The sequence below is a fragment of the Lissotriton helveticus genome, chromosome 2_2 (assembly GCF_964261635.1).
Source record: "Lissotriton helveticus chromosome 2_2, aLisHel1.1, whole genome shotgun sequence".
In the NCBI taxonomy this organism is placed as follows: domain Eukaryota; kingdom Metazoa; phylum Chordata; class Amphibia; order Caudata; family Salamandridae; genus Lissotriton; species Lissotriton helveticus.
The window spans coordinates 483,558,663-483,573,869 of NC_136060.1; the positions used below are offsets into that span (position 1 = coordinate 483,558,663).

At 43.8% G+C, this 15,207-nt stretch overlaps 1 protein-coding gene across 1 annotated transcript in view; it reads left to right on the plus strand.

Moving 5' to 3' along the window:
* Nucleotides 1–11,905, plus strand: part of LYRM2 (LYR motif containing 2) — a 98,663-nt gene extending 86,758 nt beyond the window's left edge. The window contains exons 2-3 of the mRNA XM_078679048.1: nt 5,738–5,878; nt 11,570–11,905. Coding sequence (XP_078535174.1) covers nt 5,738–5,878; nt 11,570–11,650 — 222 coding nt within the window. The 3' untranslated portion in view covers nt 11,651–11,905. The remainder of the gene's footprint in view (nt 1–5,737; nt 5,879–11,569) is intronic.
* The last annotated feature ends 3,302 nt before the right edge of the window (nt 11,906–15,207 follow it).

Sequence of the window (15,207 nt, forward strand, 5' to 3'; positions counted from 1 at the left end):
TGTATGCCAGGGATGTATTTTGGCCCCATTTGTATTCCTTTTATACACAAACGGGGTGGAGAAATTCCTAATGGAACAGCAATTGGACTACCCGACTATAGAAGGGAAGCCGGTTCCCCTGTTGTCATATGCTGACGTCACTGTACTGATGACTTTGACAGCTAACAGTCTTCAAAAAGCCCTGATCGCGTTTACTGATTTTATGACGGCATTGGATCTCAAAGTCAATTTTAGCAAGTCCTTTATTATGGTTTGTGGCCCTAAAAACACAAAAACGAGGAAATTTGTGGTTAAGGGAAGAACCATTGAAAAGGTACCCTCTTTTACATATTTAGGGAATGTTTTAAATAATAAATTGAATTGGGACCACTCAGTTGTAACCAGGGCCCAACAGACCAGTAGAATCATAGAGGGCTTGTTTCGCTTTGGGTGCAAACTGGGACATAAGCCAGTGGCAGAAATTTCAATCTTCTATAAATCAACTTATGGGGCAGGAGTATGGGGAAGCCAAAAAACCAGTCAGTTACAAATTTTGGAAAACAAGTTTATAAAAAGATTGTTGATGGTTCCCGTCTTTTCTCCCACAGAATTCTGTCATTTTGAACTAGGAATGGACTATGTTGAAGATAGAGTTAAAATTGCCCCCTTGATTCTATGGGGAAAGTGTGGTCGTCGGACGAATGATCATTTACCAGAGCGATTATAAGGGATTGCTTAAATTTAGAAAATGTATCGCCCATTCCCTGGCTTTGCTATGTTAAAAATTCCTTTAATAAGATCGGACTGGGAAATTATTATAATAACCCGGATGGTATACAATCTAATATAAAATTAACCATCAAAAATGCTTACTACAGTGAGCTAAGAAGATCTAATCTGGAAGATGAGACCTCAAATCATGGGCTGCTAAACCATTAGCAATTTTATCTATCTTTTAGTATCCATACACAATCTCGCTTCCTCCTGACCAGGTTTCGTCTCTGCACACTGCACTTATTTGTGGCTTTCTCCATTCAGGTGAGCTGGTGGGAGAAACTGACTCCTTGCCCCTGTAATAATTTAGCTGAACAAAGCACAATGCACTTTATGCTGTTTTGCACTTTATATAAAGATACAAGGGCACACTTTATGAGGCCCATCCTGAGGTAAATGTCCCCCTGCTCATACCAGGATGGTTTTAATCACTTACAATCTTTGTCCAATCCCGTCATTTGTTGGGCTGTGTTAAATTTTATTAGAACTGCCTTATTAATCCGGAAAAGGTATGATAAGGAAATAGAGAAAAAGGGCTGTAAGCAATCATAGGGTATCATTTTTATCATGACATCCTTGGACTGATATAGAATATGGATTTTATGGATAATCATGTTTTGAAATTTTATATGTTGTTTGGATATTTATTTATTTATTTATAAAGTTTTATATATATTTAATATGTCTAAAATGCTATATGGAAAGTTTTAAGATCTGTTTTATCATTTTATCTATGTACTTTTATGATTCTTATGAATCGAATAAAGTTTTTCAAACTAAACAAGAGTGAAAGTATGAATGGATAAAAGAATGAATGGATGTATAAGTGCATACTGTTATCCTTCAGTGCTCCGGTTCACTGATTATTACCTAGATCTTACAAGTGTGAATACCTAGCCTCATAAGGTCTTGTACCGAAACCCACAAAAAACCTGAAAGCCTTCGCTTTTCTTTTTCAGATGTCAGTTCTGTTTCGCTAATTGATTAAAGTCACTTCAGCTCCTTTGAAGTTATGAAAGTTTACGATCATAACAAATTAACCACAATTTCACATGAAACTTGCTCAGGTTTCAGTCTAAACATGGTGAGAAAAAGTAAGTCGGATCCTTTGAGGCTCACTAGGGTTTCTACAACTCATGGAGGTTGGGGGGGGGAGGAGAGAGACTAGACAGAAAAGCAACCATTCAGAGAAACTACTGGAAACCTTGCTGCTGCATCAGAAGTCAGACCGCTGGGGGCAATCCACTGAGGTGACGGGGAGTTTGCTCAGCGGGTTGATGCATTCTGTAGCCTGCCTTCAAGTTCCACCCACCTTGTAGCCTGCCTTCCACCCCTCCACAAAAGGCTGGGTAGGCTTCTTGGCGCTAATCCAGCCATTGCTTCTCCTTGGAAAGCCTCAGCATCGTGGCAATGGCCATGTAGGGCTCCGAGTCCACCCTATTGTTAGAGGATCAACATGCGGCCCCCTCAGCTCATTTTACAGGTGTGGACATGTGTGTGCTGTTGTGTTGTCTGTGCTTCTGGTGAAACAGTTTGGAGCAAACCCAGAGCTTTACTTTTGATTTTGCTCTAACAAAGGTGGGACCGACCTCAGGGAACAAGAGCTGTTTGTTTATGTTTGGAATGAGGTAGTGAACATTGTGGATTGATGGATGAATGAATGAATGAATGAATGGAGTGTGAACATGAGTGGTTTATGGATGTATGGATGGTCTTTAGGGTTGAAGCCGACCACAGCGAACAAGAGCAGTTTGTGTATGAATAAAGGAATGGATGGATGAATGGATAGATGGATGGATGGATAGATGTGATCCAGCGCCCCTATAGATATTCTGTCTCAGCAACCAGATACTCACCATTAATCATAATTCCCTCACAAGGCCCATTAACCAACGAGACAGATTTTGGGCAGCTGAATCATGTGACCTAATTAAACAGAACCTTATTCAAAAACTATTTTCACTTTTATATACAAAACCATGGTTTGCGCATAAAAACATATTAATTAAGTCACTAATGTAAATGGATCAACTAGTGGTAACTAGACCATAAATAACAAGGCCAGCTTGTTGTTCAAAAGTCTTATTTTATTAATTTCATTTCAGTAAGTGCATTTTATTGAGTTCTTTATTTGCAATTTCAGCAACTTTTATTTGAGGATTAGCACATTAGAATGACAATTCAAAGTATATCAATTAGCATGAATTAAGCAAATAAACAGTTTCCATCACCTAAGTTCCCTAACTAAAACTCACTTAGCCTAAAGAAATAGTCATTAACCCTATTGATCCTTACGTGCTCCAAAAGGTCCTTCAGCACGGCGCGCCTTTCAGGATACGGAAAGCGAGAGACGCCCTCCCTCCAAAGGGGTCAGTTTTTATACCTTTTCTGACTAGCTAAAGTATCTTTATCACACATTCTTTCTGAAAATCCGAGCTTCTAATTGGCTGAGCCATGTCAGTCCACCATTAGGTCATATTTTTCTGACCAAGTCCGGGGCCTCATCATAGCCCTTATTGTTCTTAGTTTCTCCATCCTTTTGCTTCCTCAAAAAGATACATTCTCCGTGCACAAACTTCTCACTTCCTAATCTTGGCAGGACATACTGCATCCTGTCCTTGGAAATGTCACCAAGAACACATTCGACTCGACCATGATTGCTTCTGCGTTAAACGTTTGTCAGTTCAGCAAAATTCTCTTTCGTCTGCGCATGAGTGAAGGCTTCACTCTGGTCAAGTTTCATACTCTGCAGCACTGCCAGCCATTTTCTTAGGCCCTTTCGCCAAAACTAATGTATAAACAAACACAAGACATCAATTAATGAAAGAATAAGAATTTGTTCTGTTACCCACCCTCCTTTGCTAATTATTAACCCAATAAATGTTACCTAGCTGAAGCAAAGAAAGCAGCAAATAGGATTCTTTCTCAAACGTGTGCCACATAAAGACGAAAAGACATAACATAAGCACACACAAATGAGCACATGCCATTAATTAAACAGCCGCAAATATTAAATATATTATATATTATATATATATAAATATATTATATTTAGTATTAAATTACCCCCCCTCTCATTGCGAGCTTAGCGCTTCTGATGCCAAGTGAGAACCGCCTCGTGCTGAAAGCTGGATGTTCTAGTAAAAGGTGACCACAGAAGGTTACCTGTTGGCATGGTAGCACAGCTGTGGTTAGAGACACTAATCTATAGCATGAACAAAAAAGGATACAGCTTACAAAGTACTACACAAGTTCGATGTATATGCCCAAATTTAGTTAACATCGGTACGTGCAAAGTAGGGTGAGGAGTAGGCGTGGAACTGTCGAAGAAAAGATGTGAGTAAACTATAGTAGAGGACAGCATTGAAAAGGAGAGAGACCTCCAGTTGTCGTGTATCCCAAAGGATGAGGAATGGAGCGTTGAGAGAAGTGCCTTCTTGAGAAGGGTTGTGGCCTCACAAAGACATTACTTCATGTAAGACCAGTGCAGTCGAAAATAGCTGATGAGTTTTTGCCTCAATACGAAGACTCTCTGGAGCATAGATTAGAACATTGTAATATTTAGAGCTCTATTGAAGCCAATCAAGGGGAACGAGTTATTAATATAATACCAGTAAAGGACCGCTGTGGTCTTCATGACACCCTGATGTAATCCCCCTCCTCTAATTTACTACAGATAGATGGCATTTTTTAGGGGTGGGAGGGATGTGGAGAGATTCATCAATAGCCACAAGAGGATGCTTCTTCCTCCTCCCCTCAGCTTCCGCTGTCACTGTTCTACAAGCTGGAACCATGGAGGTGGATTCTCCATAGCATCTGATTGACCCTCAGGTTTGTCAAACTATGAGTGGAGCAGTGGGGTAGAGCCAAAGGAAAGGGGGTGTCTATAGCGGTGTCTCCTTCTCTTCTTCAGCTGTCTGCGAACAAACCGCAATAGCTGTTGCAGCTGCACGCCGGCATGAACAGCTGCACGCTGACATGAACAGCTGCACGCCGCCATGCACAGCTGTATGCCTGCGTGCACAGCTGTAGCTGCCTGCTAGCTTGCATATTTTCAGCTGCACGCCAGCACACACTGTTGCAGCTGCACGCCGGCATACACCGCTGCATAGCGTGCACAGCTGAAACTGCACGCCAGGCATGCACAGCCACAGCTGCACGCCAGCATGCACAGCAACAGCTGCACTCAGGCATACACAGCCGCAGTAGAAGCTGTCATACACTGGCAGTGGCTTCCACAATAGGTAGGAGCGTCTCAGTAGTTTCTAAACCAGTTGTATCTCCCGGGGTTCTTTTATTCCCATTTGGTCAATGCACATCTGGATGGTAGCATTATTTAATAGTCTCACAGTCTGTCGCAGAGGTCATTTCTATTGGCCTTCGCCTTTGGTTTGGGCCAGTAACACTTTACCAGGTCTTTCATGACCGGTGTGGTTGGATAAAAGACTATAGCATGGAACTGCAAAGTTTAATAAAGACAGAATAGCGGTCATTGTCATTAATCCTAACTAGGCTTAAGACGGACTGCCACCCAAGGAACCATTTTTTTAATGCATACTCCTTGTAAAAAGACACCAATAATTTCTGCTCACTTTTACTGAGTACTTTGGCCTAACCTTACAAGGGAGATAAACATGGCTTTTATAAGCGTGATTTGTGTTACGGTGATGCAGGCGAACCTGCTGTGCCCATAGAGTTTCTGCTAATTAGATGCTCTAAATGATGATTTGAAATTTATTAACTATTATACGTTGAAATTAAATAACGGTAAGATTTTTCTGTAGTACTACTGCTCACATTTAAATACAAGTTGCAAACTTCGACAGGCGGGCACAAGCTGTCTTTCAAGGGGCAAAGGAGAGGCTGCCTGTTGCGTTGGGTAGGGTAGAATACTCCTGGGAATGAGGTGGGCGGAGGGGGCAGTGTGGATCGTGTCTTATGGCGGTACTCACTGGTGACCAGTATCAATGACTTTCTTTTGCAGTTTCTAAGGCGGCAACAGGTCCTTGGCTTGTACAGAAAGATCTTACAGACTGCCCGCCAGATACCCAATGAAGTCGACCGCCAATACGTGAAGGAGTGGGCCCGGGAGGAGTTCAAACGCAACAAGGACGCCACTGATGAGGTAGGGAGAAGAATGAGATAAATGTGACAGGACTATAGGTAGAGAGTGAGAGTCTGTCATCGCAGAGAAGCGGAGGGCAAGACAATCCTGGGACGAAGTTGAGATTGAGTCGATGCTGGGAAGAAGTTGGGGTTGAGTCGATGCTGAGAAGAAGTTGAGGTTGAGTAAATGCTGGGAAGAAGTTGAGATCGAGTCGACAGTGGGAAGAAGTTGAGGTTGAGTCAATGCTGAGAAGAAGTTGGCGTTGAGTCGTTGCTGGGAAGAAGTTGAGATTGAGTCGATGCTGGGAAGAAGTTGGGGTTGAGTCGATGCTGGGAAGAAGTTGGGGTTGAGTCGATGCTGAGAAGAAGTTGAGATCAAGTCGACAGTGGGAAGAAGTTGAGGTTGAGTCAATGCTGAGAAGAAGTTGAGATTGAGTCGACGCTGGGAAGTTCGTAAAAGTTAGTGAATGCGAGAACAAGGTGAGAGCACATGGATGCTTTGCTGAAGGTGACATTACGGTGATGGGCAGTACTGCAGAGGGTTAGTGAGGGGCAGGCGGGCATAGGGGAGTTAACGATAGGGGTTGGTGAACGCCCACGATGGCCAGTGTGGGCCTAGGTTCTATGAGGGTTATAGTTATATTTTATATATATATTATAGTTATAGTGTTGAGAGGGATTACTGAAAGAAGGCAACGGTGAACATTAGTAGTGGCCCTTGTTGAGGATGCTCTCTGAAGTACAGATGGTGTTGGAGGTAGAAGACAGAGGGCGCTGGCAAACTTCATATTGGACCGTGTTGTGGCGTGTCGTTGAGTGAGAGTTGGTCTTTGTTCAATCATAGATGGCTCTGATGAACGTCGAGATGGGAAGTCTTGTGGTGTGTCATTGAGTAAGAGATGGCGGGTTAGTCATAGACGGCTATGATGAACGTCGAGATGGCCAGTGTTGTGGGAGTCCGTGCGGGAGAGATGGTGTTGAGGAGGCATTGGGATGGATTGCATTCATGAGGAAGCCAGCATGGGGTAAAATGTTTGTATTATTCGGATTCTCACGGGGTAAGGACAGATGAGGCGACAGTATGATTAAATTCTAAGGGTATGACAAAGCGTTTTGATAAAGCAACCACACGTTAATCGCTGACACACTTCCTGTTTTCAGTTGTACAAGTTATGTAATGAGGAATAGTTCCCCTAATCGTCCTGCTGAGTGTTGTCATTCAAAGCATCAGTTCATGTAGTTTGTGTCGTATTTTCAGCAAAGCATTTTTGTACTATTTTCAGTACTCCGTGTTCTAAAGAAACTGTCTTAAACTTCCTATGGCATACAATAAGCCAAAGCACATTGCATATTAGTGAAACAGCATTTGTGTTTCCGTATTTCAATTTACAGTCCAATTCCAGTGTAAAGTTATTTTGTGAATAGAGTGGTGTTTGACGACCCAGTGGTCGTTAGTCAAGTGATGATCAAGTGTGGACCAAAAATACACACTAGTAATGCTAGTAACGTGTTAACATATGCACAAGTCACTTCATAACAGTAAATCCTACATTGTATCCAGACATAAGGATATTTATCCTCATTACGACTCACCTCGGGAGGCCAAAGGGTTTACAGTTTACCCAGGTTTACATGGTTTTGTAAATCTGGGGCAGCGTCAAAATTCATGGGTGTTGCATGGAAACACCCACTGCAACGCCAATGGAACGCCTCCCGGGCACAGTGTGAGGCAACGCATCGATGTTCACTGCGTTGCTTTACTCTTGATGTACGAGGCCGTTCAAAGCCATACAGCGTGACTTTGCCGGTCTTCATAAATCTGATTGAGATAAGCCCACAGAGACTAGTTTAGCATTTTTGGAAAGAGCAAAACACCAGCCCAAATCCATCTGGTGACGGAGCAAGTGGCTGTGACCAAAAAGTTAAAGAAACTGTTCCTACAAATATAGATTGGACTCCGAGCTTGTGGGAGCTGCAGGAGATGGAGAAATGAACTTTCTGCATTTGAAGGGAGGTGGGGGGGAACAGCCTTTACAACGAGGGCATTACCACGCGCTGCCATTACTACGCTGCTTTTACAACGCAAGTTTCAACGACTTGCGCTGGAGGGCGCTGTTGGACAAGGAATAGTTTAATTTTCTCTTCCAACACCTTCCCTACTGTAACGTGGGCTAGAGTTGGAATAGAAAATTAAACTATTCCACTATCCAGCGCTTACAGCGCAAGTCGTTGTAATGACTTGCGTTGTAAAAACAGTGTTGTAATTTCACGCGTGGTAATAGCCCGCGTTGTACTGTCATACAACCTTCTTATTAGAATGGGACGGGTGGTAGATATTTGGCCATGGACTAAAAGGGAGCTGATATGTGCCGAGGTCCTAAAGATTTTGGAATAGTATCTCATGAAGGTTCTCATTGGTAGGACCCCGGAGCAGCCAGGGAGGACCAAACCATCTGTTGGGTCTCTGAATAGGGGTGCCTGGGCGAGTCCAATTGTTCCTCTTTGTGTTTGATCCATCTGTATAAAAACTTCAATAAAAAAAGATAGATATATATATATATATTTATATATATATATATATATATATATATATATATATATATATATATATATATATATATATATATATATATATATATATATTCAGGCACATGAAAAAACACAACCCTACGCGTTTCGAAGCCTAGACTTCTTGCTCACGGGTAACATTGTTGTGGGCGGCCATTCAATTTAAAGTGATACAATGTAAACAGACTTCCGTGCACGTGATCAGAAAGTGAAATAGACAAGTTACTACATTTTAGCAAAAATGTCCACGTTTGCATGTATAAACATTTGAAGACTCACAGTATTAATCTAAGCCTCGGGATTTAACACAAAACAATCAACCGTGTATTGATTGAAATATAAACAAAATTAATAAGCAAATGCAGCCCAAGTGGGCAAAGTTCATATTATTGCTCTAATTTTTAAAGAGCCATATTTGTTAACAGTTCGATGGTGTGTAGCCCATGTGGGCACAAGCAATCCCGTTGCTGCATGAGTCCTCAGTAGAATCTGTGAATCAAAGGACAAAAGATGCACTCAATTTTTTTCTTTTTTCAAGTCTACTGATCAACATGTGATTAAAAACTTTAAAATCCAAAAAGAATGAAAATTACTTTGCAGGTAGACAGACAACAAACTGTGTATACTCTAAGTTTGTAAATGGACAGCTAGCTCTTCACCCATATTATGCCCTGCGGGGTGTGTGGTGTTATATCGGATGATGTACCGGGATTCCAACTTACGCAATTCCAACAACCTATTGCCCCCCCTCTCCTTATTTTCCACACAATCAATCACAAAGAATTTCAGTAGGTTTGGGTCCTGGTTGTGTACGGTAGAGAAATGCCTTGCCACCGGATACTGTGGATTTGCATTTTTTATTGCTCTCAGGTGTTCAAGTGCTCTAAGCTTAGCTTTTTTTGGTCGTCATGCCAATGTAAAATTTATCACACGGGCACTGCAGTGCGTACACTGCATACTCAGTATTGCAGCCTAAAAATTTAGTAATTTTGTGTTCTGCTTGACTGCTACAAATCTTGAGGCTCTTACATTTGTGGCTATTTTTATAAGCCTTGCACCTGGTGCATGGAAAAAATCCAACAGTTTGTTTGGTTTTAGATGGTTTTTTTACTAAGGCATTACTCAATGTGTCCTTAAGCGATTGCGCTTTCCTGAAGGACACTGCGGGATTCTCACTGAGTACCTCTCTCAAGTCCTGGTCCAATTTAAGAATGTCCCAATATTTGCTGAGACTTTTCTTAAGTGCCTAAGATCGACAATCATAAGTAGTGATAAATCTGATTTGCTCAGAGTTCTCACGTATTTTGGGAACCAACAGATCTTTCCTATGCATTTGTTCAACCTTATTTTCAGCTTGTTTTATCACTGTGTTGCTGAAACCCCTCTCCAGGAACCTTTGACACATGACAGATTTTTCCTTCTCAAAACCAGCCTGTGTACTGCAGTTACGTTTGGCCCTGATAAGTTCCCCAAAGGGGAGGGGGGGCAATAGGTTGTTGGAATTGCGTAAGTTGGAATCCCGGTACATCATCCGATATAACACCACACACCCCGCAGGGCATAATATGGGTGAAGAGCTAGCTGTCCATTTACAAACTTAGAGTATACACAGTTTGTTGTCTGTCTACCTGCAAAGTAATTTTCATTCTTTTTGGATTTTAAAGTTTTTAATCACATGTTGATCAGTAGACTTGAAAAAAGAAAAAAATTGAGTGCATCTTTTGTCCTTTTGATTCACAGATTCTACTGAGGACTCATGCAGCAACGGGATTGCTTGTGCCCACATGGGCTACACACCATCGAACTGTTAACAAATATGGCTCTTTAAAAATTAGAGCAATAATATGAACTTTGCCCACTTGGGCTGCATTTGCTTATTAATTTTGTTTATATTTCAATCAATACACGGTTGATTGTTTTGTGTTAAATCCCGAGGCTTAGATTAATACTGTGAGTCTTCAAATGTTTATACATGCAAACGTGGACATTTTTGCTAAAATGTAGTAACTTGTCTATTTCACTTTCTGATCACGTGCACGGAAGTCTGTTTACATTGTATCACTTTAAATTGAATGGCCGCCCACAACAATGTTACCCGTGAGCAAGAAGTCTAGGCTTCGAAACGCGTAGGGTTGTGTTTTTTCGTGTGCCTGAATAAATACAGCACAGTTCATTATTTGGGCCCCGGCTCTGGTTTTTTCCTTTATCACGGATTTATTTAACCAGGTGTGTGTGGAATTTGGACGGGGTTGGCGATCCCGCCGGGAGCCTGCTGCGTGAAGTGGCTTGAGCACGCCGAATCTTGTGTGTCTCATATACATATATATATATAAACCTAAAGAGAGAGATGAGCTTTTGCTGTCTATGGTTATGAGGGAGGAGGCAGAGACTTTGTACCTTAGGGAACTAAGTTTGAGTCCCGGCTCGGCTCAATATCCTCTGATTCTGGGCAAATCACTAATTTATGTGTGTCCATAAATGTTTGTAATGTAATCTGGTGCTCATGTAATACGTGTTAATGCTCTCTGGCGAAGTTGTTGCTGTGTAAAACTGTATTTTAAAAAAGCATATGCCTCAGGGTGTGTTTCTGTTTGTTGCACCCTCAGCAGGTGTTGTGTTTTTCCACATCATTGCATTGGCTTTTCAATAATCAACAAACGGTGGTGGTGGTTTAAATGGTAGCACATCACTCTTTGTGTATAATGGGGATTGGTATACAGTATGGGTGCCCGTCGAGGTTAAGAATTTACACCCCACTACCTCAGCTGTCAACCCATTGTGGTTCAACTGTGTCATAATATAGAAATAAACCTGTTCAGTAATTCATTCATGGAAAGTTATCCTATTCTACTTAGCTCAGAGATCCCACCTTGCTTCCTGTACCCACTGTGTGCTGGTTACAATGGGACCTTTCTTCCCTGGCTCATTTCTTTAACCCCTTCGATGCTGATGACGAGCTCAGCTCGTCATCAGTTACGGCGCTCGTACGCTGATGACGAGCTGATCTCGTCATGTAACGCGGCTTTTCGCAAAACGCAGCGCACAGCGGGAAAACCGCTAGCGCGCATGCGGTTAACAGATTGAAGTGTTCTTTATCACCCTGTCTCAATGCACCCTTCTCACCGATGCTCCTGTTTTCCAGGTGGTGATCCGAATGATGGTCACGCAAGGGACCATGCAGCTGCAAGAGCTGGAGAGATCCCTGCAGTTGGCCCAGTCGTAGCCATGTGAGGATGAAGGAGAGGTCTGGACTCCTCTCGGCCAATTGTTGATGAGGAGTGAGACCAGTGACTCTTCGGCTACAGCTGCAGGATCTGCCAAAGATGGAGAGAGACAATACTAGACATCTTGACGTGTGTCGCAGGAAGCGTCTGTGTCCTTCCATACTGACCGAGGATGCTCAGTGGACAGTTGAAAAGTTTTAAGTTCAACAACATAATTTAATTTAAGTTTAATAAATTGATAACATTCTGCTCAACACATATTCTGTTCTATTCTGTGAATCTTATAAAGCGCACAGCTACCCGAAGGCCTCCCAGCACCAGGAGGAACAATAAAATACAGAGTGGTTAGTGTGGTCTCCGAAGATATCTTTTATGAGTTGTCATCAGTATCTCAGGGAACAGTCAGTGTGCCCTGTGTCCAGGAGAGATGGGGCTTTAAATCTACTGTTGACCATCTCCAAGAGAGGCCCCATTGGTAAAGCCACTCTCTTCAATGGGACATTGTGGACTCAAAGTCTTGGAATCTTCCACCCAAAATGTGTTTGAGCCTCCACCCATGAGCATTATTATGGTCTGAAAATATATTTAAAATGCTCCAGCAAGGACATCCTGCCAGTTTTTTTAGTTTACCGGAGCCCAAATGTGCTCAAAAAGGCTTGGAGACGCTGTACAGGTGGTGAAGCCAAAACTGAGATTAACCTGTAGTAAACATTATCTGGATAAAGAAACACTGTCCATCTGAGAGGACAACGTGACCAATTTGAAATTTACATTGTTGAAATAAATGTTATTTTTTGCGCACAAGCCTCGTGACGTTGATGCATTTTCCCGTGAAATGGCCGCACCCAGAGTCCCGCCTCCGGACGTTTGCTCTACGCAGAATGAGGGACCGTCCTTTAGGAAACTGGTCTTACACAGGCCATACTATACTGACAATGACAGGCTGTATCATATCATACTATCCAATAAAGTCACCCTCACTTCCCTTTACCCTGAACCCTCAAGTCACCCTCACTTCCCTTTACTAGTACCCACCGACCCCTAAAGTCACCCTCACTTACCTTTATCTACCCCGAACCCTCAAGTCACCCTCACTTCCCTTTACTAGTACCCACCGACCCCTAAAGTCACCCTCACTTCCCTTTACTAGTACTCATGACCCCTAAAGTCACCCTCACCTCCCTTTACTAGTACCCACCGACCCCTAAAGTCACCCTCACCTCCCTTTATCTACCCTGAACCCTCAAGTCACCCCCACTTTCCTTTACTAGTACCCACAGACCCTAAAGACACCCTCACCTCCCTTTACTAGTACCCACCGACCCCTAAAGTCACCCTCACTTCCCTTTACTAGTACCCACCGACCCATAAAGTCACCCTCACTTCCCTTCACTAGTACCCACCGACCCCTAAAGTCACCCTCACCTCCCTTTACTAGTACCCACCGAACCCTAAAGTCACCCTCACCTCCCTTTACTAGTACCCATCGACCCTTAAAGTCACCCTCCCTTCCCTTTACTAGTACCCACCGACCCCTAAAGTCACCCTTACCTCCCTTTACTAGTACCCACTGACCCCTAAAGTCACCCTCACCTCCCTTTACTAGTACCCACCGACCCCTAAAGTCACCCTCACTTCCCTTTACTAGTACCCACCGACCCCTAAAGTAACCCTCACCTCCCTTTACTAGTACCCACCGATCCCTAAAGTCACCCTCACCTCCCTTTACTAGTACCCACCGACCCCTAAAGTCACCCTTACCTGCCTTTACTAGTACCCACCGACCCCTAAAGTCACCCTCACCTCCCTTTATCTACCCCGAACCCTCAAGTCACCCTCACCTTTACCTGTACCTATCTCGAGCCCTCAAGTCACCCTCACTTCCCTTCCCTAGTACCCACCGACCCCTAAAGTCACCCTTACCTCCCTTTACTAGTACCCACCGACCCCTAAAGTCACCCTCACTTCCCTTCACTAGTACCCACCGACCCCTAAAGTCACCCTCACCTCCCTTTACTAGTACCCACCGATCCCTAAAGTCACCCTCACCTCCCTTTACTAGTACCCATCGACCCTTAAAGTCACCCTCCCTTCCCTTTACTAGTACCCACCGACCCCTAAAGTCACCCTTACCTCCCTTTACTAGTACCCACTGACCCCTAAAGTCACGCTCACCTCCCTTTACTAGTACCCACCGACCCCTAAAGTCACCCTCACTTCCCTTTACTAGTACCCACCGACCCCTAAAGTCACCCTCACCTCCCTTTACTAGTACCCACCGATCCCTAAAGTCACCCTCACCTCCCTTTACTAGTACCCACCGACCCCTAAAGTCACCCTTACCTGCCTTTATTAATACCCACTGACCCCTAAAGTCACCCTCACCTCCCTTTATCTACCCCGAACCCTCAAGTCACCCTCACCTTTACCTGTACCTATCTCGAGCCCTCTATCCACCTCTTAACCCTCGAGCCATCTTCCCCTCCCTTTGCCTCCACACCCCCTGAGCCCCCAAGTCACCTTCACTTCCCTTTATATATACCCACCCGAGCCTTGAAGTCATCCTCTCCTCCCTTTAGCTCTACCTCCCCCTGAACCCTCAAGCCACCAGTAGAACACTACAGTGCCGCCATGATGTTCCCGTCTCTCCATACCTCTACACTGGCGAGCCGCCACTCCCCACATGTGCCCTCACACTCTCCTGGGCGTTTGCAATCAAATCATCTGCCTCAGTGGACACTCAAGCCCATTGCACCAACAGTGCCTCATTTTTTTGACGCACTGGCGGCGCAATGGGCTTACCCATATTTACAAGGCCACATAGTGTCACCCTACAAGACCTTTCATGACCTTGTACATATGGGTCCCTTTCACGCATAACTCTGCATGGAAGTGTTGTTCCACAGGTGTTGCTTTGGCTGTTCACACGCAACACCCATGGAATCTGAAGCATTCCCAGATTTACAACATTTTGTAACCCTGGGAATGCGTCAGAATCCTGCGCCTCCCCAGAGAAGGGGTAGGAGTGGTGCCATGAGGAGAAATACTTTTATTTTTCCTCATTCTTTCCTCCTCTTTCTATGTGTGCTGAGAAAGAGGAACATTTAATCAATTATTGTTTTGTGCAAGAAGGTTTTCCTTCCTGCACAAAAACAATAATCCCCACTAAACAGGCACCATTGCAACATGACGCTGGGTGTCTGTGCTGGCGCACAGCTGTTGTTTGTGCGTCGGCACCAGGGGAGAAGGACAGGAATGCGCTGTATCTTGTAGATATGGTGCATTGCTGCCTTTATATATTGCTGCACGGCTGTGCAGCAGGAAGGCTTGCTGTGCTGCCGTGGTTCAAAAAATATTAAATGAGGCCCTTAGCCTGGAGGTGAGAGTTCAAGGGGACATGATCAGTCCCAGCGAGAAGCGACCAACGAGATGGTTAATGGAGATGGATTAGAAAAGCTCATACTTCTCGGAGTAAAATCCACATTTGCCATTCCTTCCGAGAACTAGACTGGGTTTAGGCTGAATCGGGTGGGAAATGGGTAGCGGTCAGGCTCCG